Below are 27979 nucleotides of genomic sequence, written 5' to 3'. Positions count from 1 at the left end.
AGATTAGTGGCTTTTACATAATGCTTCACAATATGAATAGGCTGGGCGTGGAGAGGTGGGGAAAAGGGTACAATTTAGAATGTGCTCTTCTTATACATTAACAGAGCATTAATAACTACATTACAAATCACTGACAAATACTGATGTGATGACCTACGCTAATAATTGTTAGCAAGTGGGTTATTAAGGAATAAACTAGGGTCAATGTACAATATACACCTTGATATGGGTGTGTAGACTCAACAATCCAGCCTACGCAATGGCATGTTTTAACCTTGTGTAAAATATTTAAAATCGAGCTGACAATTTATTCAACACCTTATTAGCAGGTTGCGCGTTCACAATAATAGTGGAAATGATTATTCCAAACCAGTAGCAGATTTATACGCCTTCGACACGCCCTTCAGTAAGGATAGGATTTCACACGTTCCACCGGCCAGTGGCTTCAGGTAAAAATGACCCAGGCCCTGATAGGCGATTGGTGCTGTGTCTGCGATATTACGAAGTGACTGTGCGCTACCCGTTACATTCCACCGAGTTTCATGGTGCTACTACTTGTACAAGGTGCGCTAGTCCATGGAAAGCAGTAGGGCAGTATTGCAGAACGTACTGATATAGCAATTGCAGGATATTCATTTACATTACATTACATTTATTTGGCAGACGCTTTTATCCAAAGCGACGTACAAAAAGTGCAATATTCCTTTTGGCGATACTGTTCGCCATACAAGTGTATGTTAAACATTGAAAAAACAGACCACGTTGTTAGCTAAAAGGTAGTTGTTAGTAATAGTTAGTAAACTGTCTTTGGACTTGAAAATATGATTTAAAACTGAAAAGGTGTTGTGACCTTTATGTACCTCATCTTGACACCTCCTCCCCCCGCCTTGCCCGAGCACCTGTAATCTCTCGACCTGTTAGTTATTTCTGTGCTTCTCGACAGTGTAATCCGCCCAGACCTCGGCGAGCTTTTGACAGGAGAGTCGGCAGTTGTTTCCAGGTAAGTCAGAGGAGTAGGCTCCGCCCGGTTAGCATAAACTGTTTCCCTTAGGTGCTCATTCACAAAACCTCGGCTACTGCCGCTGCAAAGTCCTCAAGTAGTTGTTTGGACAGACCTCACTAAGTGCTCTTCTGTGGCCAAAAGGTAAACTGTTAGATTGGTATTTCGTTTACAAATTATGGTAAATGCATACTGAACTGATAATGCTTAAAAGTTGCACTTCGTCATGCAGGCGAAGTATTAACGCAAACAAAGTGTTAGCTTCATTAAGGCAAACAAAGCTAGGTACCTTTTTGGCTGTATTTTAATTGGAATTATTCCAAGGTGCAAACGTCTCATATTTACAGATGATTACTCGGTGTTGGCTCGGATGTTAGTGGATATTGGTGGACTCTCACACAAGCCGTGGACACTCGCCTTGGCATGCAGATTTAAACCGTTACCTGCAGTCGATGTCGGTTTCTATGCAACCAGCGTATCGCTTCACCCCACTTTCACAAGCGATTCTTTATCGATGTTGTCCTTGCATTTGCCGGAACAATTGCTTCAGTAGAAAAGAAACTTGCGGACGGAGTTGTTATTCACCTCAAGGTAAGGTGAACTGCGATTGTTAATACAAACAGAGTCGATTTTTGAAAGCTTTCTTAATGGTCTGAAATTAAAATGAAATGCTTTTTTAAATAACATTTAATTATTTGAACGTTTGAGATGATTTATTGAAATAATTCGGACGTGTAGGGTGATTATTTTGCATACATATATGCACAATAATCGTATGAATAGACTCGCAGTGGCATAGAGTAGTTATTGTCCCTACATCGCAAACTGTTGGAAGGGTAGATTTCATTGTCCACCTGTGTCTCCAGTGCAGCGCACGCAGTGAAATGTAGGCTTGATTGTACTTATGCGCAATTCGGTTACAGAATGCTCCCGGGCTGAGTTCATTATTTCTGTTGGATACCGTTTTTAGAATAGTACATTACTGACGCCTTTTAGCAGGCTTAGAATTTGCCAGCGAACGGCACACATAGTTATATAAGAGGTACTGTAGTTGTGATGGACATAGCGTACCCAAGCGCACGAGGGGAGCGGATATTGGTATGGTTATTGTTTGTCGGTCTATTATGTGATCAAATGTTTCAACTCTTTGTGTGACTCTTCCAACTGAACCTCTACATTTTTAAACCAATTGAGAATATTTATTTTGACTGCTTTTACTACCTGTAATAGTAGGCCTACGCAACTGACTGAATTGTACTTTAAATTTGCGTCATGCATAATGTTTCAGTGCCCTGGGAGTGAAACGTGAGCACAAAAATACAACTGACTGGAGAAGAGATGATGACTTACATTTATGTTTCTAAACAGGTTGAAATTCACCCACATAAACACAAAAGCTACGTTTTTTTAACCAACTTTGAGTAATTTATATACACATTTGTAAGGAGATTTCTCTTGTCTTTCCTGTAGTTCTGGTTTGAAGTCACACTTCCACATCCTTTTTAAAAGGTACAATGTTCTCTAAGATTGCAAGGATGTCATACACCGGCAATATTTTCTCAGCGCTGTTTGTCTGACCCCTGATCTGGGAATTAGACCGAATTGGTCCTTCATAATTGGATGTTCTTTTGTTTATAGGTTACCCAATTAGGCACTAATGGGACCGCAAAGAAATTATGGTGAACCTTTCGGCTGCGAGAATAACAACAAGGCATTTCTGTGCATCGATATGCATAATAACCGTGAAGTGTGGATTAAGGCATATTTTGTGAGGGATCATAGACTGATCAAAATGCTTTTCTGAGTGGATTATATTCCTGCCAATGGGATTTGACTGCTTGACCTGGGGCCAACTTTCTTGGTAAGGCTGGAGTTACAGATCAGGAGTCTTCTAATCCGTTATATAAATGGGACGAGGCCAGGCCCCATGGGGTGCGGATCTGAAGCCTTCGCAAGCCTTGTGTAAGCGATAGGCTCATCAAAGCTTAGCCTAACGGGCTAGCGGTGGCTTTAGCGTGATGTCATTTCAATACAGGACCCACAAGCAAAAGAAGATCCGGGGGGGGGGGGGGCATGACTTAAGTCTGACACTTTTCATTTACCCGTTAGGATAGATGAAGGGGATGGTTTATGGTGCCATTGCGCGGATGTTAGCAGTAGGGTTGGAGGATTTATCTGTTTCATTTCAGTAATTTCTGGTTTGAACTGAATGAGAATTCAGTGCGCTCATTTCAGAATATCCACAGAACCCCATGGGCATTGTTCAGTTCTGGGTGGCAGAATAATACGTGGGCCCTTCTGCTTCTGGGAGGTTTTTGCACCGTAAGGCTTCCCCACCTGTTTTTCAGGACCTTTGGATCTGGATTCCGTCAAACTTTGGTCTGCTTGGTATGTGTCTGATGTGATTTGTAAGTCTTTTCTCAACAAAATTTAGCCAGTTACTAAGCTTAACTCAAAGGCTGTGTGAAGAAGAAAGAAGAAAACTTAGCATTTAGATAAAGTTAAAGAGAGGCGTTGATTGAATCCAGTCAACCTGTGATTTGCTGGGGGAAATCAAATTTCACTGTGGTTGGCTAAAGAGGGATGACAAGTGCTTAGATGCTGTCACCAAGTTTGACACACCTGCCCACAGGTATCTTACACCTCCTTCTTTTGTCCGACTCAGTTCTGAGTCACCGTGGTACCAGCACTGGTCTGCCAGCTTGTTTGTCTCCTGAATGACTTACCAGTCATAAATATATAAAGTATGTTCATTCAGAAATGCATTTTTAACCTTGGCTGTGCACGGTGTGGCTGTGTAAGTTGGGGGCGAACAGTAGTGTGATGTGTGCGTCTCAAGAAATCGCAGTTATTTGATCATCTTCATGGTGGGGGGCGGGCTTCAGGTGCCCGAGCACCTACCCCTTTTGCCCCAAGACTTTGATGTGCCCCTTTGATTTGATAACAAAAAAATAAATAACATATTATTTTTGAACTATTATTGTTGCTGCCATTCATTTGCAATCTTTCAATTTGGTGAAGTGTATTCTGGGTATTTTACTGGGTGTTGTAAAAAAAAAAAAAAGAAACATTGATGCGCCTTTCTTTTTTTTTCACTTTGAGCACCTGTCCATCAGAGGTCTCTGCACAGCCTTTGCCTGTCACTCACTTTTGATTTCTGACATATGTGTTCTCCGTGGATGTAAATAACTGCCATTCATCCGTCAGGCGGCCAGTCATTGATCAGTACTGTGAGCTGCTGGCTTTGGCCCGCCTCTCAGCTGTTCCCTGTAGTCTAGCGGGAAGCTGTACATCACTGGCCATCTGTCAGACAGACAGTCACCTGTCTGGCGTCTGCTGTCTCGCCGTCCCCAAGGCACGCTGATGTATTACGAGTTTAAACGTGGCCTTGACATCTTTGCATGTTACCTTGCCGTAGGTTTTTATAGTAAACGGAGAAAATAATAACGATAAATTATTTATTCATCACTTTTCATACAGGTGCTCAAAACACTTTCTAGATCATAGAAGATGAAATAGGATAATGGACAGATAATAAAGATAGTACAATCAAGTATAGTGAGCAGTGGAACCACAAACTTTTTGATTGTTTATATCAAACTTTCACTCTCATTTGTTCTCAGATTGCGGTGGTTGTTTGGTTTACTTTTTCACTCGGAGATGAAGAGTATGGCATCATCGTGACGTGGCTCGTTTTGTTCTTTGTGCTCAGAAATCCCTGTAGAAGCTTCAGCCGAAATGGGTCGTAAGGAGGCCACCAGCGAATGGAAGAAGAGCACCAACAACATCCGGGAGGTGTTCGAGTTCATGGAGGTGCTAGGATCGTAAGTACACCCCCCTCTGGATGTGTCCATCCCATCCATATACCATAGCAGGGGCTAGCAACCCTGGGATGCCATGAACCAGCACTCCCTCTCTTTCCGTAAGTAGCTTTGTCCAAACAACAGGTTCAGACCAACAAGAAAGGTGATTGGTCACTGCCTGCCTATAGGGTCAACAATAGGGTTGAGTCGGTTAGGGGTCCGCGTTTCATTGCTCTTCAGTGACCCCTGGTGGTCGATCGGGTGCCCATGGACTGCTTGTGGTCTGCTTGAGGTCTTCCTCCGGCTCCGCTCTGTGTGAGCTTAGCTGGAGTCTGCAGTGTGAAAAGAAGCAGCTGGTGACACCGTGTGTCTTTGAGGGGAACTGTGGCTGTCTACACTCTCCCGAATCGACAGTGGGGTTTGCACGTTGAACGTTCCTGTGGTTGCAGGCAATTTGGACTTTCCAAATTAGGCTGGGAATTGAATATGTTCAGTTTAGGTGCCAAGTGTATATTTTAATTTTTTCAAAGCACTTACAGTACAAATGGGAATCCACAGGACTGTATCTCAGATCACAAAAAGAATGCTTTGGAACCAAGATCTTCTGTTCACTGAACAGTGCCTCTAATGTCAAACTGCTTTTTATATTAGGAGAGAAAAAATTCAGTAAATTAGCAGAAAATTGCTCAAGCAGAAAATTGTTGTTTATTTCAGAACTTCACTGTTGTCATGATATTTTCTTTTACTTTGAAGAGCAGATAATCCTATGTCTGAGGCAAGAAGTGAGTCTGATTTTTTATGGTTATTATGCAAATTACGAAGCATCTAAGCTCCTTGTCATGAGAAAATAAGTCTACTTTTGGAAAATGCTAAAAAATAAAAAATAAAAAAAAAATAACACTGAAGCTGAAAATATGAGACAAGTGTGAGAGCATTGTTGTGATTTTCTGTGTTTCAGACCTGTGCTGAGGCTGGCCTAGTTTGTATCTAAAATGAGGAGAGCCACTTTGCTCATTAGGTTGGTACGGATAGCTTTGCTGGACTGAGCGGATTTGCATGAGACCTACTTTAACTGTGCCTCCTTTTGGCACCGCGAGATCTAGTAATCCGGAGAGTTCCTGGCCTTGTCTGAGAGCACAGCAAGCTTACCTGGGCTGAGTCCTTATTCAAGAAGCCATTTTGGGACTGATGAAATAATCAAAGGGAGGTAAAGCACTTGCACTCAGTGTAGTGACATGCCCCATGGTCTTGAGTTAATCCAGCTTGCTAGGAGCACCAAGGGGCAGCACTAAATTGGCCTTAGCACACACCAAGGCAAAATTAGCCAAAATGTCCCAATATCTATCCAGAAAGTTTGAAGCCATTTCACCAGTACAGTTTTCACTCCCCACCTCCTTTCCTCCACTCCTCCACTTCCTCTCGTTTCCTACACGGAAGCATGTGGGGGAAAGGAGGGGAGGAGACGGGTTTTCAAGCCGCTTCGCCAGTACAGTTCTGTGTGCTTCTCTCTTCTCCTACAATACTGGGAAACTGAAGGAGGTAGGACGCAAAGATCTGTTTCCGCGGCACAGAGGAAGCGAGGTGGTAGCGGAGGAAAGGAGGATACATTTTTTGAGTATTGGGACACACTCGGAGTTTCGGTTAGTCCCTCGTGTTTTGGGAGTAGTGCCTCCACTGGTGGGTTAGAGGACTGCAGTCTGACTGCCCCAATAGCACATTTTGTGCAGTACTCCAGTGTAAAACCTTTAGCTGCTTAGCTGAAGGATAACTAATGCAAACAAGTGGCAGCTCCTTAGACTGTTTTCTGAATTACACGAATGCTAGCATTTGGATAGCGTCATGCTAGCATTTGGATAGCGTCAGAGGACTGGTTTAATATTGGACATAAGAAACAGGGAATAAAGAAACATACAGAGAAAAAGTTATTTTTAAAAATTCTGGTTCTGTGAAAATGGGAATAGCTCAAGAGAGAGGTCGAAAGAAATATTATTGTCCATGCGATGTGGAATTTGTATCTGAATTCATAACAACATAACAGCATTATTCCACCATCTGGATCTTAAACTAAAATTGGCTTTTATACAGTGCGTATGGTGATTGCGCTAGGATTTAAATAATTCAGAAAAACAGCCTTGGCCTTATAAGAAGAGAAGAGAGAACATTCCGCCCTGCAGTTCGCATTAACGGTGACGTAAAACGGAGGAAGGAGGGACACGTGTGTCCTCACGCAGCTCCGTGTTCTGATGGTGCCTGAGCTCCCCGCGGAGAGAGCCAGGAGCTGAGGGGCGGTGGGGCGAGGAGAGGCTGACTCAGGCGCTGCGAGGCGGGGCGGGGGGGGGGGGGGGGGGGGGCATAGGGGGAGGGGTGGATCACCTTAAGCCCTCTGTCACATTGTTAAAGGATCCCGATGAGGAGAGAACACTTAACTGGATAGAGAGCGTTTATAGTGGGGCTTTGGGGTTAAAACTGCGCGCGCGCGTGCCTTTAAGAGACGCTGTAAACCGTCGCGTTGCGTGTTCTGAAGGTTCTGAAGTGCCGCTGATGTCCTCTCAGGTCGTTGCGTGCTAGCTAGGTAGCCTCCTTTGGGGAACAAACTCAGGGAAATTTGCAAAGGGTGACAGATTAATTGGGTTGTTCTGTTTTTTTGACGGGGCTGTTGAGATCTGTACACTCGAAGAGTGACAGCAGCTGACCATACACAGAACCTCTGTCTCGTCCGTGAGCTGTTTATTCTACCCGCTGGATTGAGGGCCCCAGGGGGACCTGTTTTTAAGGCCACGGGTGTCCTGTCTCAGGGGAACAATTACAGCCACCACAGCCGCGCTCCTTATAGCAAAAGCCTGCAGCCCGCGAGGAGCGCTTGCTTTTCTGTTTTCAGCGTCATGGGCCTCTGAGATGCATGCGCGGGACTGAAAATAAAAAGCACACAAGAGCTTTGTGACCTCACGCCTCCTCGCCATCCAATCGCATTTCAGTTTTGTTCATTCAGGATGTAATTTGAAATCCAAATAATTCACTGAAACGTACTCATTTGGAAAAAAAGGAAATGTTTCAGTATCCAAACTGCTTAATACTTTCTAGATTCTCTGATCAGGATGGAAATGAGCGGAGTTCAAGCTGATGTGGTAGATCAAATAGAGTGGAAACTATATGGATGGGTAGAACCTGGCCTGAAAAGATGATGAATGATGCGTATGTATTTGACCTAGGTCTCCATGGTAACTCCACTAGTTGCCATGGATTTTCGCTGCTGGGGCATTGTGCTAGCTTTGTGCTAGCTGAGCTGCTGTGGCCTTCTTCTGGGATGAACTCTCTATTTCAGTGGGTGAACATATTGCCACCTCTGATTGGTAGGAATTTTTTTTGCCGCATACAGTCAGCAAGCAGGAAGTGGGGCATTCATCTCAATAATGTATTCATAATTACCAGGCTTTAATAAACAAAGAAGCCCCTGTTCTCTGGACTGCGAATCTCCGTCAAATCATGACTTCAATGGCAGCCTGCGCAGATTAGTGACGTCATCAGTGACGACCACCGTTCCCGTGCACCCTCACCCCTGATGACCCCTGATGACCCCTGCGACGGGATGGGCCTACCAGTGCGGCCTATGCTCCCGGCGCCCCAGAAACACAAGCGCTCTGAGCTTTGAGCCCGCTGCAGTTTCCATTGCATAAGCGATTAGCGCTTGGCTAATCCGCCCGCTGGGACAGCTATTCCCAGGCACAGCCAGAGACGGGGCAGGACGGGGCCACGGTGCGGGAAGCTAAGCCCTCTGTACGAGCTCATTAGCCACTCAATCCCTCCTCAGATTTAAAGCGCTGTTCTCTCAGGAAAGAACATCTTTTTTAGGGCATCTTAATGCTCATAACTGCTGTGAAATGGAAACGTGCTCGGCCGGTGAAAGGTGAATCCTCGGAAAGCCTCAACAGTATTCACGAAACCTGTCCTCCTCCTTAATTTGTGAATAAAGCAATTGTTAGCTCTTTTTGGTCACTTCCGCGATGTTAGGATATATTTGCACGCTGAATTAAATTAAAATACTGTCAGTGTGTAAAAAAACAATTTTCAACTCAATTTAAAAACACATTTTTCCATAAAAATTGTTTTTCAATGTGAATACATGTAATTCATTTTTGTGCACTATTATGAGACAAACCTTCAAACCAAATGGACATTTTTGCTCTGTATATTTAGTTTAAGAATTGAGTCATGTGTTGTGTTCCAAAGTTTTTTTATTAATAAAAATAATATAAATTCTCATTTAACATAATTCTGTAATGAGGTGAGAACATTTTTCTTTTATTCTTTTAAGGTTATGTTTTGGTCTGCATTTTTGGAGCAGTGTCTTAAAGCCATGCGAATATCGACCACTTCTGTTTACAAATTGAAACAATCCACTCACAGAGCAAATCATATTACAATAAAGGCACTCATCTGAAATGGACACTATTATGATTCATTGTGCTACAGAGGTTAACCAGGATTCTGAACATGCAGAGGAAGACCAGCTGTGTTTCCCTCACCACCAACATTTACCTGGGTGTGGGAACACTTAGGAGACAGGGCCATGCACAGCAACCTTTCGAGGGGCAGGTGCACAAAGTGGGAAAAGGGCACAGCAACCTAGGATAACTTTTATATGACACCTGGTTATGGTGTAGAATATATTTGAATGAATGAAGATGATTTTTTAAAAATCAAATCAATGGGGCACATGGGGCAAAAGGGGCAGGGGCTGGGGCACCCGGAGCTACCCCCTCTGCACATGCCCACATTGGAGATTAAAGGCCCAGGTGTGTAAAGACCTGACCTTTCCGTCTCTCTCTCTCTATTCAGGGGGGCGTTCTCGGAGGTGTACCTGGTGAAGGAGAGGAAAACAGGAAACGACTTCGCCATGAAGTGCGTGAAGAAGAAACAGAAGAAGAACAACATCCTGGAGAACGAGATCGCAGTGCTGAGGAGGTGAGACTCCTGCGCTTCATTCTGAAAACGTTTCCTGACACATTAAATGAACAGCAGACTTCCCTCAGAGGAAGAAACCAGGACAGGACTGAAGAACATTAAACAATAGCCTCTTCAGTTTCACTGGGAATACATGCATTTCCTCTAAAATGTCCTTTTATTAGTGCTTAATAATAGTAATTCTAATATTGAATTATAAATGGCTAGATTACAGGTTCTAATTAATGTAATGTACTAAAAATGTTTTACGAAAACAACATCATGTTAGTAGATACGTGTATTCATAGCAAAATGGCTCTTCTCACAGGACAGTTTCAGCCTGTGGAAGGTGTAATGTCTCATTTGGAGCTCATTCATATTCTGTTATAAAAATAGATCATGTGTTTCACAGAGTGCCATTGTTCTATGATTAACCACTGGTGTTGCTTATTAGATTAACTGAATGTCTTTGTGAACATTGCAACTGAACGTTTTTAAATAGCCATCTTTTATGAATAATGCAAAAAATTTGCATCCATTAAATATTAGGGACCAGATGTCAGTGATGCAAATTAACCTTGCCAAAGATCTGGTTTGTAAATGAGCCTAACTAGTCTTTCATCAAGGCTGAAAAGCAAAGACAAAAACAAAGATGTCATTTTGTGAGACCTCAGTATACCTCAGGAATAATCATTACACCCCATGTAAGAGTGTTCTTAATTTATATTAAACATGTGCAACATGTCCAGTCAATTAAGGTAATGAAATTAAGTTCAATTAATGAATTTGGGAAAAAATCCTAATACAAACATGTTACCATTTTTCCACTCATGAACTGAACTTTGATTACTTTACTAAAGTAACTGAATTTAAACAGAACTGACCCCACGTGTTGTGCAGGGTCACAGTATTTGACATCGCTGCCCCTTGACCTTCTGAATGAAAGGTGTATGTGTTGATACTGGAGGATGACATGGCTCACGTGAATCGTGCTGATTGGTTGATTGCTGCTGCAGGATTCAGCACGAGAACGTGGTGAGGCTGGAGCAGTTCTATGAGAGCCGGACACATTACTACCTGGTCATGGAGCTGTGAGTGCAATACTTCTCTCTCCTCTGTCTGTCCTTCTCTCCCCTTCTGTCCATCTCTCCCCTTCTTCCCTTCTGTCCTTCTCTCCTCCTTCTGTTCTTCTCTACTCTCTCCTTTGTGATTTATGATGTTCCGATGCATTTTACTGTGCAACTACACAGTAAAATGTCCAGTGTTAATTAAACTCAACAGAGTACATAATGAGTCCAGTTAGGACCATGTGTTCTGGCTGATTTATCCAGTATATCCACTGTTATAGTGTTGTCCCTGGTCATGCTCCTTACTGTGCAAAAGTCTTTGGCACCCTAGATTTTTAAATATAATATATAGTATATATTTGGTCTTAGATGTTTATTTTTTGTTTTCTGCATTAGTGTGTCAGTAGAAAATAGCAAATTTGAGATTTCCAAACATGAATTTTCCAAAAAATTAAATTTTACAGATACATTTTTGTATTTTGTTAAATAAAGTAATATTTTAAGTCATAGACTACTTTTCAGATAAAAACTTAATCAAGGTTCTCTGGGATTGCCTGGAGAGCCAGAAGCAAGCAAAACAGCCAAAATCTGCAGAAGAACTGTGGCAAGTTCTCCAAAATGCTTGGAACAACCTACCAGCCGATTTTCTTATAAAACTGCCAGACAGTGTACCTAAGAGAATTGATGTAGTTTTAAAGGTCGAAGGGTAGTCACACCAAACATTAATTTAATTTAGTTTTTAACTATTTACTTCTCTTTATATAATTTTTTCGATATTTATAACCTTTCATTTAATTATTTTTGAAAGCATCTTAGCTGTACAGCATTTTTTTTATAGGTGCCTAAGACTTTTGCACAGTACTGTAAGTCACATCAAATTGCAGTGGTTTGCTTCAGTGGTTAGGGAACAGAAATGAGAAAAAGAGAACAAAGAACAGAAAAGAATACGAAATTCAGTACCTGAAGAATGTTAACCATCTGTGTCACAACCCACTCGGATTGTGATTCTGGGGGTGAGCTCTAGGGGGTGCTGTTGGGGGTGTGTCCTAACTGCCCCCTCCTGTCCCGTCAGCGTTTCTGGGGGCGAGCTCTTCGACCGCATCCTGGACCGCGGGGTGTACACGGAGAAGGACGCCAGCCTGGTGATCCGGCAGGTGCTGAACGCCGTCAGTTACCTCCACAACAACGGCATTGTGCACCGCGACCTCAAGGTAATGCCCCGGGACACCTGAGACATCCTGAGATACCGTTTGAGATGCTCAAACAGCCGTGACCTCACAGCTAACACACAACATGGCTCACAATGCTGCTGCCATGCAGTGGCAATGCTATAACATTGACCAGGTATTCCAGTAACATCGTGAGGACATGCTGTGCTAGCTGGGCTAATCCTTCCTCGGTGTTACATGTTCAATAATTCCCTCCTTCTCAACCTCAGTTGACTTGCTGGGAGCGTTTGGGTAAAAACGGCCATTTTAATACCTTGACATTCTCTCCATCTGTCTGCAGCCTGAGAACCTCCTCTACTACACCCAGCACGAGAACTCCAAAATCATGATCAGCGACTTCGGGCTCTCCAAGATGGAGGACAATGGCATCATGAGAACTGCCTGCGGAACCCCTGGATATGTAGGTGGGTAGCCCCGCTGGACTAGCAGGACCTGATTTATCTTCAACATCATGGGACCCTAGTGGTTAAGCCCCACCCTTTTTTGTGATTCATTTTTTGATTTTCTTCTCTGGAACCAGCAAGTACACTGACTGACTACACTGAGTCTGTGTTCTCAAACTCAGTCTAGAACATTGCTTTCAATTACCAGTAGTTATTATTACCTCATTAGAATGTTCAGTTATTGACATGTTTGTGATCTTACACCTTAAAGGGTTAAGTAGTTATAGTAGCCATGACTTTCATGCTTCAATAAATATAAAGAAATACAAAAAAATAAGATAACTAAGCCATGAGCCTTTATAAAAAAATGTATGCTCATCAGGATACAGTCATTATCAGTGGCCTGTGTTATTGGCTGCTGCATGCAAAACACAACCACGTCTCTCACACAAACAAGTCTTTTAGATGAAGACTCTCAGTTGACAAACTCAGAGCACAGGTGTGAGACTTTAATTGTGTGCCCCCCTCCCTCCTCCTCCCCCTTCCTCCCCCTTCCCCCCATCCCGTACAGCTCCTGAGGTGCTTGCTCAGAAACCGTACAGCAAGGCAGTGGACTGCTGGTCTATCGGAGTCATCACCTACATCCTGTGAGTACCTGCCACAGATACAGCAGTCACTAATTAATTCGTAATGAATTGATTCCTATTTGAGACCTCAAATATTGCATGCAGTGCAGTGTGTAAGTATTTGGACAGTAGTGCAATTTTTGTTGTTTTGGTTCTGTACTCCAGCTTGTTGGATTTGATATGAAACGATGAATATGAGGTTAAAGTGCAGACTGTCTGCTTTAATTTGAGGGTATTTACATCCATATTGGATGATCCATGTAGGAATTACAGTCCATAGTTCCCCAATTTAGGGGACCAAAAGTCTTTGCTTTTAGTCTGTACCTTGACTACGATGGCTTGGGTTCAAATGTCCATGTGTAACTATTCTAAATAAACAAGGCAAATTCACACTTAACAATTTAGTCATTTAGCAAATCCTTCATAGCTAAAACAATTTACGAACGTGTATTTCATATTGTCAGCAAACTGCACAAGAACCTAGCGATAAGCAAATATACAATTATATAAGTGTCACCCTGAAGGGGTGTGCCTCAAAACCTGTGAGATAGAGGTAGAAAAATGTTCTTTTTGACTAAGTAGAAACACTGAGGTGCTGTCTGGAAAGGTGCATTTTTAGCATAGCATAGCATAACATAACATAACAATGAGAAGTTCTCATTCAGCCCAAAAAATGCTCACCGTTTTCTTACCACTAACGGGTGCTCACCATTCACCTGCAAACTAGATATTATCCAGCATCAAAAGATGTTTTTAGATGTTTGTGGGAAACAGCTGGTGAATCTGCCTGATTGGAGAAGGTGGTTTCACCGTCAGAGATTGAGAACAGAGAGGCTTCTGGATGCTGGAAGAAATAGGGCATCCAGCTGGCCAGAGGATGATGAGAGGCCTGGTTGGAGAGCACCTGGTGTAATCATTTTCTGAAGACAGGAAGGGGTAGCACCATTTGCAGTTTGGTCTGCCAAGTGAAGACTGTTCCAAAGCACCGTGACATATGTGAATTAGCGCAGGCTGAAGGCCAGACAGGCAGCAGCTTGTCAGGCCACCGGTAGCAGTCTGAGGGCAGAGGCGGTGTTACCGTAGTCCAGACGCCAGATTGAGAGGGCTTGGATGAGTAACTGTGTTCCCTCATGGGGTGAGGAAGGGGCAGACGCTCCTGATTTTGGGAGGGGAGAAGCTGCAGGACCAGGTGGTTACCCTGATGGGTCCTGAGAAGCTCAGCTGGTCATGCAGGGTCACGCCAAAGTTCTCAGCTGAGTGGGAGGTGTGGCGGTGTGGAGCCGTCAATGGCATTAAAACGTCAGTCTGTGGCGAACTCTCTTGCCAGGAGGAACACACATGAACTCTTAGGCTAGCCACTGTTCATCTTCCTCATGGACTACTGCAGCCCCCTCCTGGCTGACCTTCCTGCTTCTGCCATCAGACCTCTGCCTGCTCATCTGATCTGAGCCTCCTCAGACTCAGCCATGTCACTCCCCTTCTCATCTCCCTCTACGGGCTGTCTATATCGGCTGTCTATAACCTTGGTGCTAGCGACTAGCCTACCGGGCAGCTAAAAGGACAGCTCTTTTATCTCTTCGGAAGATTATCAGAGCCTATACTCTTACCAAACCCCTCTGTTCTGGCACCCCCCCCCAGTGTACCTGCACTTAGAGATCATGTTTCCTGGTTGTTTTGGCCCCCCAGTGGTGGAATGAGCTTCCAGCTGCAGTCAGGACAGCAGAAACCCTGCCCATCTTCCCACTGCTGTCAGAACAGCAGAAACCCTGCCCATCTTCCCACTGCAGTCAGAACAGCAGAAACCCTACCCAGCAGAAACAGACTGAAGACCCACTTCTTCAAATTGCATCATGGCAAATTGCATCTGTTAATTTATAGCCAGTATTAATTATATATACAGTATCAATCTGGTGAGGTGGTGCCTGTGTTCAGATTTAGAAACCCAGGGCCTATTATTAGAGTGATCACCTGATTGGTATTAATCACTGGTGGTTAGACCTTGATTCTGTGTATGTTTCCTGAAAGGCTGGTTGATTAAACAGGGCGCATTGCTGCTGCAGAGCTATAGCTCCCCCTAGTGGAACACCACCCACATTATATAGGACAGGAGCTGAGCATCTCTCTTGTTTGAACCCCACAATTCACCTGCTGCTCTGAAATAGACTGCAGTGCAGAACTTTTTGGCATCTTTAAAAGAGTGAAGTAATTAAATGTTTCTACAAGACTATTTAAATGAACGAAGACGTCTTGAAGTGTCTAGGTTTACATTATCCTCGGGTAACAGATGAATCACTTCATTTGAACACTAATATTGAGATTTTGTCTGCAAATGAGACAGTTGCTATACCATTTGAGGAAGAAGAACCTGTGGTACAAATATGCTATACCGAGGTCCTAGAGGGGAGTGTATATCGGTGTTTATTGTTCATATTATATGAGTAAATGCTTCGTTTTCTCTCTCAGACTCTGTGGATACCCTCCTTTCTATGAAGAGACAGAGACCCGCCTCTTCTCTAAGATCATGAGGGCGCAGTACGAGTTTGACTCTCCTTTCTGGGACGACATCTCTGAGTCTGGTGCGTGCCTCTGAGTCATTCCACCCCTGTCCCATGTCTCTGTAGCCCCAGCTCACTTTCCCCCCTCCCCTCCCCAGCTGGGTGTTGACATTTTTTGTTTTGCTTTTCCGTTTCTGCAGCAAAAGACTTCATCCGCAACATGCTGGAGAAGAACCCCAAAAAGCGCTACACCTGTGAGCAGGCCATCCGACACCCGTGGTGAGTATGACTGGAGGAATCGAGCTCGGAGCGCAGGTGCAATGAACTCTGGGAATGCACAAACAGTCTAATCCGATACCTCTGGGGAAAGCACAGATGGTCCAATCAGATACCTCTGAGGGGATGCAGAGACGGTCCAGTCAGATTATCCGCTTGCCTGCTCTTCCTTCTCATCCATTTCTGAATATCGCGTGCACCCTGAGGTGCTCCGTTCGGGTTTTTGGGGTTTAACAGTCCCGGGTTTTTGGGGCGTAATTGACACTCCCAAATCACAAAGCCTGACCCGTGGCTGTGATCTCCTTCCCCAGGATCATTGGAGAGACTGCACGCAGCCAGGACATCTACCACTCTGTCAGCATGCAGATCCAGAAGAACTTTGCGAAGTCCAAGTGGAAAGTAAGTCTTCTGCCTCAATCACTCATATTTACCTGAGGAAAAGTATCTAGAGCCCTGTTTCACTAAACAGGATTACCGAGTTAGCTGGATAACTGCACTGAGTAAAACCCGGAACCCTCCCAAATCTGGAGCACGGACTGAAGTTAAAAGAGCTGTTCCGGATTTTACTCAGCGCAGTTACCCAGCTAACTCAGTAGTCCTGCTTCGTGAAACACCCCCCAGCTAGTCAGGTGAACTACCAAAGCACATACAGTTTCCAACCACAGAATGAAAAATTGGGGAGGCAGGTCCAGTTAACAGCAAATTATTGCAATGTTTTATGTGCCAGCCTTCCCATAATGCCCTGATGCCTAAACTACAATCGCAGTTACACTGGGAGACACTGCACTGGGGTTAATGTCCCTGGTTTGGTATTAAGGGAAATCTCAGAGGTTAGGTTCAACAGTACAGCAGAAACAAAATTGCCTATTTCAAGATGACTATGGAAAACCGTCAGAGAAATTAGAATTTTTTTTTTGGTAAAATATATGCTTTTGTAAAGGTCTACTGTACAAGATGTAAATGAACATGGAGTGTATTTTCATAAAGATGCTGATAGCAGTAATTATGGCAGGTAAAATGTATTACATCATTTGAAATGGTGCGTATCATAAAGGCTTTTTGCAGGCATCATGTTGGCATTACAACCACAGGCATTAAACCCAAGGATATTTTTGACCCGGCTGTGCTTACACTCATGCCTGTGTCTTGGTTGGGTTACAGCAAGCCTTCAATGCGACTGTGGCCATAAACCACATGAAGAAGCTGCAGCTGGCACACTCGGAGATGCTCGCCAAACAGACCCAGGGACCCGTCCCCGACATCAAGGTCGTTGACCTTTCCTCCCCCGGCCCGTCCCGCCAGAACCTGGCCCCGGAGAACCTGGAACCCAACGGCAACCCGCCCGACGGTCACATGACGCTGCCGTCCAATCCGAACGAGCCCAGGAGCCACTACTACCCCACACGGCCCAATCACAGCGAGCTGGCGCACGCTGACGGCTGCCACGGCCTCACCTTGGTGGAGAAGGGCAAACACGCCTACCACTCTGAGCCTGCCAACCTGAACGGGACAGCCAAACAGTACGCCTACACCTGCATTTAATATACTCTATATACAGCCTCTTCCAGTGCCTTCGTAGGATTTACACCATCATGGTTGGTGTTGATGCAATTTCAGTTCATTCCGTTCAGCAAAATTGTTAAAGTTCAATTAACTAGTTGAAAAATGCCCATACAGTCAATTGAGGACTTTTTAAATTTTATTTGATTGACTGAATTGAAATGCAGTTGGCCCCGGCCTTGACTGTTAGCAGATAAGTGAGTTTACCATATGTACTGCAGGTTTGTTATGACTGATATATAGAGATCTGTGATGTAACCCTTTAAGGTGTAACTGAACATTCTTTCGCTGATGTAACAATCACTACTGGTAACTGAAAGCAATGGGGTTCTAGAACACTGACTTAGAACTTTTAAAAAACTTTCCAAAAAAACCTGCTCTTCAAAGGGTTAACTCCACTCTGTACTGCAGGTACGGCAGCATGTTCAGAGGCTCCAATGGAAATGTGCATCCTCTGCAGACTGGCGTGTGCTCTGTCATGTGACCGCCTGGAACAGCGATACAGGGACAATAAACGCAGGTACGGCTGTCTGCTGCATTCAACTCTACATACACCCACGTGCATACACTCACACACACGCACAGGCATACACTCACACACACGCACGTGCATACACTCACACACACGTGCGTGCATACACTCACACACACACACGTGCACACGCATGCACACACTCACCCACACGCATGCACACATGCACACATACGCATGCACACATGCACACATACACACACATGCATGCACACACAAGCTTGCATGCATACACATGGTGCATCCTGTAAGTATTTGGACAGTGACACTGGTTGTGTTGTTTTGGCTCTGTACTCCAGCACATTGGATTTTAAATGAGGCAATGAATGGGGGGTTAAAGTGTCGACTGTCCGCTTTAATTTTAGGGTATTTACATTCACATCAGGTGGACCATGTATGAATCACAGCCCCTTTTATACATAGTTCCTCCTTTTTAGGGGACTCAAACAAAATAGACAAACTAACATAATCTTAAATAAAGTCATCGGTACTTGTATACAGAGTCAAAACAAATACTTGTTTTGGCTCTGTAACCAAAGTCACTGTCCAAATACTTATGAACTGCACTGTATATACCTGATGCACATGTCTATTTTCTGTATTCCTCAGAACACACACATGCAGGCACATACGCACACACACACACACACACACACACACACACTCATGCCTATCTGCTGTGTTCACCTGTAAACACACACATGTGCGCATACATACATGCACATATAAATGTGTGCACACAGACACATGTAATGGGCAGTGCCTCTCTCGTGGAAACTAAATACTGGAAACACTCAGGTCAATACCTCTCTCTCTCTCTCTCTCTCCCCCTCTCCCTCTTCCTCTCAGGTCTGACAGGTCTGGTTTTTCTGCTGAGCTCCTGGCTGAGTGTGAATCAGCAGTTTGTGTGGACGGGCCCATGACACTGACTGAATGGGAGCTTTGGGGTAGCCATTACTGCAACATCCCTAAATCTGGAGTAATTCAGAAGAGCGCCTAGACACACACACACACACTCATACACTCTGCGCTCACACACTCACACACTGACACGCTCACACACTCACAAACTCTCACGCTGACACGCTCACACACTCACAAACTCTCACAGACACACACACACTCACACACTCACACACACACACACACACACACACACACACAAAAAGTCAGCACACATTTAAATACACTACATCCTAATTGTTCAGAATCCTTGTATGGAACGTCCACTTGCTCCGGAGGTCCAGGGCCACTCTATACGAATGTATATACCATATGTCTGCATAAAGAAGCACTGTAATCCCTAAGAAGGCTGTATTTAAGCCTCAGTATTAAACTTGCAGAAACTGAAGCGGTATTACAGTAGTGTAACGCTATGGAAGTCATGTACGTGTGATTTATTCAAGTATAAAGGTCCTGCATCCACGTGAAGCTACGCTGGTAAATGTAATGTGTTTTATGTACTGTATCATGCATGTACATACTGTAACAGTGCAGTAAACGACAGTGCAGGATTACTGTAGCAGGTCTATGATGATAAAGGCTCTGTGGTGTGGTCAAAACGCAGAATGCGTGACCATTTTATATTATATTTTTTTGATGTTTGTACAAATAAACAGGCATTACAAAGCTGCCGCAAGGTAGATGAGGAACGACCGACAGTGAAGAGATTGTACTTGTTTGTTACCAATATGAGAAGGCGAGCGGAGACGTGTAATACTGTATTTCTGAAATGCCATAGTCATGTGTTTCTGAAATGGCAGATTTTATTTTTGAATACGCGCTATCCGAGGGCGGAGGTGAGAAATCAGCTCTGCTGTTGATGCGAATGTCCTTTTACTGGTGTAAATATTTCCCTGAGTGTTGCCAACTCACCAACGCTCACACTTGTAGAGCGAAGGGTTTTCTGCTGTAAATATTTTAATAATCATGTTAAAGAGGTTATATTTAATATGGGATGGAATCTTTCACGCTGCACATATTTAACTGAACTGATTTGTGATTGGTCTGTGCGGAGTGTGAGTTCTTATACTTTTGTCTTGGCTAGCATCGTGACCAATAAAGACCCAAGTGAAAGCCATCCCATGTCATGGTTTTCATTTTTCACATTTATTTTGGACACAAAAGATACATTTTACAAAGAAAAGAAAATGCAAGGTAATACAGTTTGAAAAAGATATACAAAACCAAGAGCATTGTTCCAAAACATGAACTTTCACGTGTCCAGAACTAAAGAGAGCACAAAGGTTGAATAATATTGTGATGAACATTGTTTGGAGTAGTTTTGGAAAAGATGCCAACACAGAGGACAAATCTGTGGTCGTCTGGCTTTACACTCCCAATAAAAAGGGTTCTTTGGCTTCTCTCCAGAGGGGAAACCTTTTTGGTTCTTCATGGAACCCTATATAGTAGTTGTGAAAAGTATGAAAGCTCCCAGATTGAACCATTTTGCCCATTAAAGAACATTTGTGCGATATAGGGTTCCTCTATGAAGACCTTTTAGAACCCTTTCTTCTGAGAGGGTACTCCTATTCTGATTTCTCCGTAATAAAAATCCACTGGATGGCCTCAGGGTGGCGCTAAAGTACAGGAGTCCATGACTCAACATGGAAATCAGGATAATCTTTAAGTGCTGCAAACATCTCAAACACCATAGCCACATTTCTAATGCTGGCACGTCTTGCTTTGCCACAGCTCCTTCTGGACTTCGGCAGTACTTCTTGGTACCTCAAGCCTTCATTCAGATATTTAACCCTTGGTCATATGTTAACACAATGGACTTCTGGGCAGCTGATTTTGTTTAAGTGACAATTTTTCATGTCATCCATCCATCCATTATCTATACCCGCTTATTCCTGGTCAGGGTCGTGGGGGGTGCTGGAGCCTATCCCAGGGTGCATTGGGTGAGAGGCAGGAATACACCCTGAACAGGCGCCAATCTATCACAGGGCACACACACCATTCACTCACACACTCATACCTATGGGCAATTTACAGTCTCCAATTAGTCCAACCAGCATGTCTTTGCACTGTGGGAGGAAACTGGAGTACCCGGAGGAAACCCACACGGACACAAGGAGAACACACAAACTCCACACAGAAAGGCCCAGGCCGGATGCAAACCCAGGACCTTCTTGCACCACCATGCTGCCCTCTTCATGTCATGCAAAGCTATTTCTGACATTCAACTTAAGAGGGTAAATCATCCTTCAATAAAATTATTCAATGTTTAATATTTAATAAAGGACAAATAACTGCTTTATATAATACAGGGGGATGAAATTATAGCTGGAATGAAAACCAGAATCCGCAGGACGAAATTTGAAAACGCCTGATTTGCAGGTAGGAGAACTGTGTTCTCTCAGGCAAAACTGGAAGCAACCTGCACCCCGATCCGTGTGCAACAACACAGACATTGTCTGGCTCTTTAGTAAGTGTGAGACAGCATATTATGAGACTTTTATAATGCAGCTTTGCTACACAGAGTATTTAAGGATCAGGCTATTGAGCTCAAATCCAGTGTCTAAAAATAAAACAGGAAACCAGCCAAGCCTGTCTTTCCATACATGAATAGGGCTATTCAGCTGTATTACAAAATATAGTCATGGCAGTAACAATAATGGAAATATTACTTTAAAAAACAACAATCACTGTGGGCTTGTATTAAAAAAGAGATATCTTCAAAGATCCAGAAAACCAAACACAATAGCATGTACACAAGCATTTGCATGCTGCTATGACAATTGAGTATTTGCATAATAATTAATTCATCTTATAGAGAGGACCCCCATGTATGCGGCTGGAATGCATTGACAGTAAATTGGGTTTTTAAAATTTCTTATTGACTTGCCAATTCATTAAATACATTTTAACCTGTTTCTTCCTTCAGTGAGACTGCCTTGAAGTTCATTGAAGTCCAGTTTTACCATTTGATTAATGGCACCATTCTTTGAAGGGTTAGAGGAATAGTTATTGTTATTTTCAGAATGCAAGAACTTTTATCTAGGTTTGGGGAAAAAAATAAGTTTCAATAAAGTTAAATTACATTACAGGCATTTAGCAGACGCTCGTATCCAAAGCAACTTACACAACTTTTTACATAGTATTTACATTGCATCCATTTATACAGCTGGATATATACTGAAGCAATGCAGGTTAAGTACCTTGCTCACGGGCACGACTGCACTGCCACCGAGTGAGGAAAGTTGTGGAAAAAGCATTGTTTCTTTGCTATTTTCTGTACTTAAATTAAAAAATAAAACATAGATCTTTTAAAGAAATGTTTTATCTTTTATCTAGACCTTCCCAAACCCTGAAGATAGAGAAGCCTTCTAGAATTTTTTTCTTGCTCAAAAAAGCTCTTGACTAAACCAGGCTAATGGATAATGGAACCCTTTGACTGAATTGACACACAGTCGCGGTTTTCAGCCAGCTAGCTCCCAGAGGTAAACCGGATGTTCAAATTCATGGCTAATGTTACTGTGACCCACAATGTCCTGGCAGGATCACGGGGGAATTACAGCCAAAGGATTTCAGCAAATAAGCACTTATCCAATTTGAGCATGACAGAAAGAAAGGTTGCTATGCATTTCAACATTCCCTTGCATGAACGGGTGTGCCTATGAAGCATTTTCTTTTTCAGCTTGGCAGGATGTTTTATTGTTAATATCTGCTGTTGTGATTTTGGTTTGGATTTTGAATGTTGATTAAAAAAAAAGAGTTGATGATAAAGTTTCTAAAAGTCTTATAATGGGTGTGAGATGTGAGTTCTTTCTGATAAACCTCTGCTGTGCAATGCTTATTTCTGTGGACGTTTCTATCAAATTTGTCAACCAGTGGCAAGTGCTTGAGTAAAGATTAAATATGTATTAAATATTTTTTTTAATGTAAATGATAACTGGCAATATAGGAGGAATGGAAACATGCAAAGTATGCATTTAATTAGCATTTGTGCACTAATCCTCTGGTTGCTTACTGATCTTCCAGAGGTCCACAGTCCAGTCTGTTTTCACTGTAAGACAAATGCTCTCTGAACAGAAGTGAAATTATTTGTACTAAGTCATTGAGCTGAATAGAGACTGATAAATGTTTTATTTGATAAATTCTACTGCAGGACTGTCCAACCCTGTTCCTGAAGATCTACCATCCTGTATGTTCTTAAAAATTGAGGGGAAAAACTGATTATAAAAATGTACGGATCACTGATCCATTGACAATGCACTGACCCAGCAGTTTAAAACAACGCTGACAAAACTGGAAAACAAACCCACCATCTTAGTCCAGTGTCCACTGACACTGTCCAGAACCCTTCTGCCTGCATGCATAAACACACAGGGAGGTCAGCTTTCACTGTGCATTTCTGTTTCTGGGGGCGGGGCTAGTCCAACTGCGTGCAAGCCCAAGCCAATAGGTTTCAGAGCTGAAGATCTTTATGCAAGAGAATGATGGTTTTCACCAGGCTGCTGTTAAAGATCTTAGAATGAGATAAGATGCTGATTTTAATGTGGCTAAAACAGCAGAGTGCAGCAGTCCAGGACCAGGGGCGGGGCAGTGCATTATGGCCATTTAGCAGCCAATCTTATTCAACACAAGTTATTTTTACATAGCATCCGTTTACACAGTCGGATATATAGTGAGGCAATGCAGGTTAAGTACCTCACTCAAGGGTGCAACGGCAGTGTCCAGGAATGGAACTGTGACCTTTAGATACAGAGACCAGTTCCCTAACCATCAAACCACCATCAAAAACAAAATCATTCTTAATGTCTGCTTGCTTAAAGATGGAGCTAAAATCAGAATATAATGGTACACAGTTTTGTCCCGGATTTTTTTATTTCTTTTTTATTCTGAGGTCCATTTGGAAAGCGGGCCTGAAACAGAACCCAATGTTCAAAAACTAGAGGAAAGGTCAAGCCTCCAGCTTTTTCTATAGCCACCTCTCTCTCGCTGGATTGACTAATCCACCTCAAGTGTCTTATTACACAAGATTTGAAAGCGGTGTGAAACCCAGCCGTGTGGCTTCTGGTAAGGTGTGTACAAAACACAGCAGGAAGTGTCACATAAATTCACAATGACTGTTCGATATGTGAGTAAGTGTGTGTTTGCGCAATCATATCACAGACGTAATCCACAGTAAGTGTGCTCGAGCATCTGTTTACACAGAAATATGTGGCTTGTGGTCTGCTTTCACAGGAAGAGGAAGTCTGGGGATGTTTAAAAAAACGCATGACAGTACCAACACCGACAAGATGCTTGTTGCAGACCATTTCTCCAAAATACATCACTTATTCCAAGCCCCAATGCACTCAAGATAAGTTCAAAGATCTTCAGAGGGTGAGTATCAAGGCAGCCTTTGCACTTACCTAAGATCAGGTGATATTGGACTCTGATTATGAATGGATGGAATTTTCATGGTAAACAACTACAAAAACCTTGGAGGCATTTTGTTTTACTGTGGGGAAGAGATACAACATAATTTAAATTGCACCAGATTGACATGGTATCTCCACCTTGGCTTTTTTGTTCTGTGGAATAAATGTTACAAAGAAAGGTCAGCCTTGGGCGCATGATAAACAATGGGCCGGTCGTGTGATTGGCTGTATGCCTCTGAGGTTCCAATCTACATCCTCCAATAACGTGAAACAAACATTATGTCTCTTCTCTGTAACAGGTTTAGGCTGCCTGTCCAATGGAAATGTTTAAACAAGAGCAATGTAATGCTCTCTGGAAATATGACCTTCAAACCATTCAGTGTTGAAAAATGTAACAAGATACAACAACTATTCCCTAAAAATAGCAGCCTAAATAGTTTCTTGAAAACTGCAGCCAGATCTGCCAACTTTTTTGTCATTAAATTGTCTGACTTATCAGACTATTTTGCTGCAGTAGGTGGTGTGCCAATGAAAAGTTTTCATGCTGTGCATGTCTGGGGTTGAACAATTCATTTTACCCAACCCAGACAGACTGTAATCCTGGCAGGTTGTGATGTTTTGCGTATGTGCGTATATGGTCACAAAACATCTGGGGCAGGCAAAAGAGCACGCAAGATGGATAAATGTTTGATGGATTTTGAGAGAGAGCCTTTACACGTGAAATTACCAAAGACATGCATTTAAATGTACGTATGCAGGAACCTAAAAGATACAGGCTAAAAACAAGGAATTAAGGATTTTTTTCCAAACTGTTTCTACTTTAATTTATGCCAATTTAAGGCATTTCAATCCTTTCATTAGAATTGTTACTTGCATCATTGTAACCTTATTTTTAAAAATAAGGTACTCTTTTGACATCATTCTCAGTCGGCTGGCAAACTAACATTTGCATCTTTGAATTCCCTCCACCATCTTTAGCATCTGGTAAATACTGAAAATAAAGTATCGTTTGGGCCCTGGCCTTGGACTGCGAGTCGGGGGAGGGCGGAGGTGTAGGCTGGCAGTGCTGTCTGCCAGTGCTGCGTGCCAGGGGAGTGTGCCAGGGCTGTGTGCCAGGCCAAACACCGCTGGTCTGTTGTGCAAAAGTGGGAAGAACCGTAGATGTGGCAGGAGCAGGGCCCGGGTCTGGGTAGGGCCAGGTGACCAGAGCACAGGCCAGGGGGACAGACAGACAGACAGGCACACGCTGGACAGACGTGGCCCACAGAAAATAAATATGCTGCCGCCTGCCACCTTTCACCTGCATTATGCTGCTGGCTGAGGTGTGTTTATTTTGCGACATTGCCAGCATTGCACAAAATCCTCAGATCTCAAAAAATGAAATTTATAATAATAATCAAAAAGAGCAAAAAAAAACTATTTTCCATTTTCCAACATGGCACATCGTTATAGGTATAGCTGAGTAGTGGAGCACTGGCGGTAAATGCAGTGGTATATGGTATAAAAACATTCAATGTGTGGGAGAAATTTTGTTTTACATGACATGAAAAATACGGTCTAAACTTTATCTTAAACTGCTAAACATGAGGGATTACCCAATCAACAAGCCGTGCAATGCAATGCACAATTTATTTACTGTAGTCACTGTTAAGGGTGGGACAAAACATTCAGTGGTGACAATAATAATCACCATAAACTCATAAACTCAACATGTAGCACTTCTCATACAGGTGCTTACCGCACTTACTGGATAACCTTGTTGCATGGGGTGATGGGGCGGGCCTGGTCAGCTCAGCCTCTGATTGGTGCTACTAGGGAAAGCAACAGCAGCTGGTTGTGGCCTCTGATTGGTGCTGCTAGGGAAAACAACAGCAGCTGGTTGTGGCCTCTGATTGGTGCTGCTAGGCAAAACAACAGCAGCTGGTTGTGGCCTCTGATTGGTGCTGCTAGGGAAAACAACAGCAGTTGGTTGTGGCCTCTGATTGGTGCTGCTAGGGTAAACAACAGCAGCTGGTTGTGGCCTCTGATTGGTGCTGCTAGGGAAAATAACAGCAGCCGGTTGTGGCCTCTGATTGGTGCTGCTAGGGAAAACAACAGCAGCTGGTTGTGGCCTCTGATTGGTGCTGCTAGGGTAAACAACAGCAGCCGGTTGTGGCCTCTGATTGGTGCTGCTAGGGAAAACAACAGCAGCTGGTTGTGGCTTCTGATTGGTGCTGCTAGGGTAAACAACAGCAGCTGGTTGTGGCCTCTGATTGGTGCTGCTAGGGTGAACAACAGCATCCGGTTGTGGCCTCTGATTGGTTTTTCAGGCTAACTGGCCCTGCATTGGCACTTTGCCAATGGGTCAAAGCCATTTCCAGGGCTGCTGTGGGTCTTGGTTGAAGGAAGTCTGTTCTGTGAATACACATCTATGGCCACCTACTCCACCACCTGTCCAGGTAGTCCAAGGTCCATCCAGATAATCCTGTCTCCTTCCCACTTCCAGTCACTAAAGCCGAATGACACTTCAGAGGCTTTAGTGCTGTTTCAGTGAATGGTTGGGCCCCACAGACTTAAAGTGGATTGCAGTGCTGCATGTGACTTGGAGCCAATCAGGGGGTTATAACTAGCCTTGCCTGGGAAAACAAAGGTTTCAATCAGCAAAAATGCCACATTGTGCTGCTATGAGAGGTACAGTGGAGGTACATGTTTGTTCTTTATGGAACAAATTTGCCAAATGTACCGTGAAAGCACAATAATGTTCTATTTGGGTACTAATAAGTACATTTTACAAGCAAAACAATAAGGATAAAATTTTGAATAAACTGAAATTAATGCTTCACCAGAAACCCAATTTCTTTTGGAAATGGAATATATTGCATATGCTTTTTTTTAAAAAAAAAAGTGTCTTCACCATCATAAAAGTTACAAAAAATATATATGGAAAATGAACAAATTATTACTTTCAGATATTGCAATATATTTTAAAATATACATTGCTGCAAAAAAAAATTGTATTTTTCAAAAAAGTTTGCACTACATTGTATAAATTTGCATAAATATTTGCATAAATTTTGTCATATGTTATACTAGAGGTGTGTGTTCTATCTACAACATGACACAGTTATCATTAACAATAAATCGATCAACCTTTTAAGCTGCTACATTTTTGACAGCCCTGTCTCTGACCTGATCCTAGCTTACAGGCTGGTGAGGACATCGATATTGAAGAGTTAAAGACACACATAAACAATCGTGCATGGCTGTGGTTGCTAGGTTACACACTGTACTTTTCTGCAGCTAGTCATTACGGCAGAAAGCAGTACCGTTAATATTTCTATGGTGAGGCCATATATGTATGAGCTGGAATGCCACTAACATTCTATGGTGACTGGCATACCAACACACAGTGTTGGGGAGACTACTCTGAATGTGTTGTAAAAACTACAAATTACATCACACTCAATGTGGCTGAACTACAACAAAGCTACCTTAAACTACAAGAAAGCTACCTAGCTTGTGAAACTACAGTTACTCAAAAGATGTAGTTCAAACTAACTTGTAAAAAAAAAAAGATCATTACCATATTCCCCAGACATGACACACGTGTGATCAATGCCTTCTTTATGCACACAGGGAGAACCACAATACAGCTCAGTGGGGAAAACCAGCAATGTGTGCCAAATGGCAGTTTGACCATTGCCAACTATAGTGAAG

At 43.1% G+C, this 27979-nt stretch overlaps 1 protein-coding gene across 3 annotated transcripts; it reads left to right on the top strand.

The window, feature by feature from the left end:
* Positions 1–783: 783 nt before the first annotated feature.
* On the top strand, positions 784–19011 carry camk1gb (calcium/calmodulin-dependent protein kinase IGb). Of its 3 annotated transcripts, none has more exons than XM_035381000.1 (13): positions 784–1000; positions 4713–4824; positions 9640–9765; positions 10761–10835; positions 11884–12022; positions 12321–12444; positions 12995–13070; positions 15513–15625; positions 15745–15823; positions 16132–16219; positions 16982–17340; positions 17792–17900; positions 18762–19011. In XM_035381000.1, exons 2-12 carry the CDS (start codon positions 4739–4741, stop codon positions 17862–17864), a joined length of 1338 nt encoding a protein of 445 aa, XP_035236891.1. In that variant the 5' UTR covers positions 784–1000; positions 4713–4738; the 3' UTR covers positions 17865–17900; positions 18762–19011. The 3 variants fall into 3 exon arrangements, with proteins under 3 accessions (XP_035236891.1, XP_035236890.1, XP_035236889.1); XM_035380999.1 differs by lacking the exon at positions 784–1000 and adding an exon at positions 1013–1144 and having other exon boundaries at positions 18762–19010; XM_035380998.1 differs by lacking the exon at positions 784–1000 and adding an exon at positions 1203–1591.
* Positions 19012–27979: the final 8968 nt, after the last annotated feature.

Source organism: Anguilla anguilla, chromosome 11, assembly GCF_013347855.1.
Source record: "Anguilla anguilla isolate fAngAng1 chromosome 11, fAngAng1.pri, whole genome shotgun sequence".
In the NCBI taxonomy this organism is placed as follows: domain Eukaryota; kingdom Metazoa; phylum Chordata; class Actinopteri; order Anguilliformes; family Anguillidae; genus Anguilla; species Anguilla anguilla.
The sequence above is the reverse complement of the archived record's forward strand: the minus strand, read 5'-3'. Positions and strand labels throughout refer to the sequence as shown.

Coding starts and splice junctions, on each gene's coding strand:
- camk1gb (XM_035380998.1), top strand. CDS start 1,453: ATGTCGGTTTCTATGCAACCAGCGTATCGCTTCACCCCACTTTCACAA. Junction 12,023..12,320: donor TTGTGCACCGCGACCTCAAG/GTAATGCCCCGG, acceptor ATCTGTCTGCAG/CCTGAGAACCTCCTCTACTA. Junction 12,445..12,994: donor CGGAACCCCTGGATATGTAG/GTGGGTAGCCCC, acceptor CATCCCGTACAG/CTCCTGAGGTGCTTGCTCAG.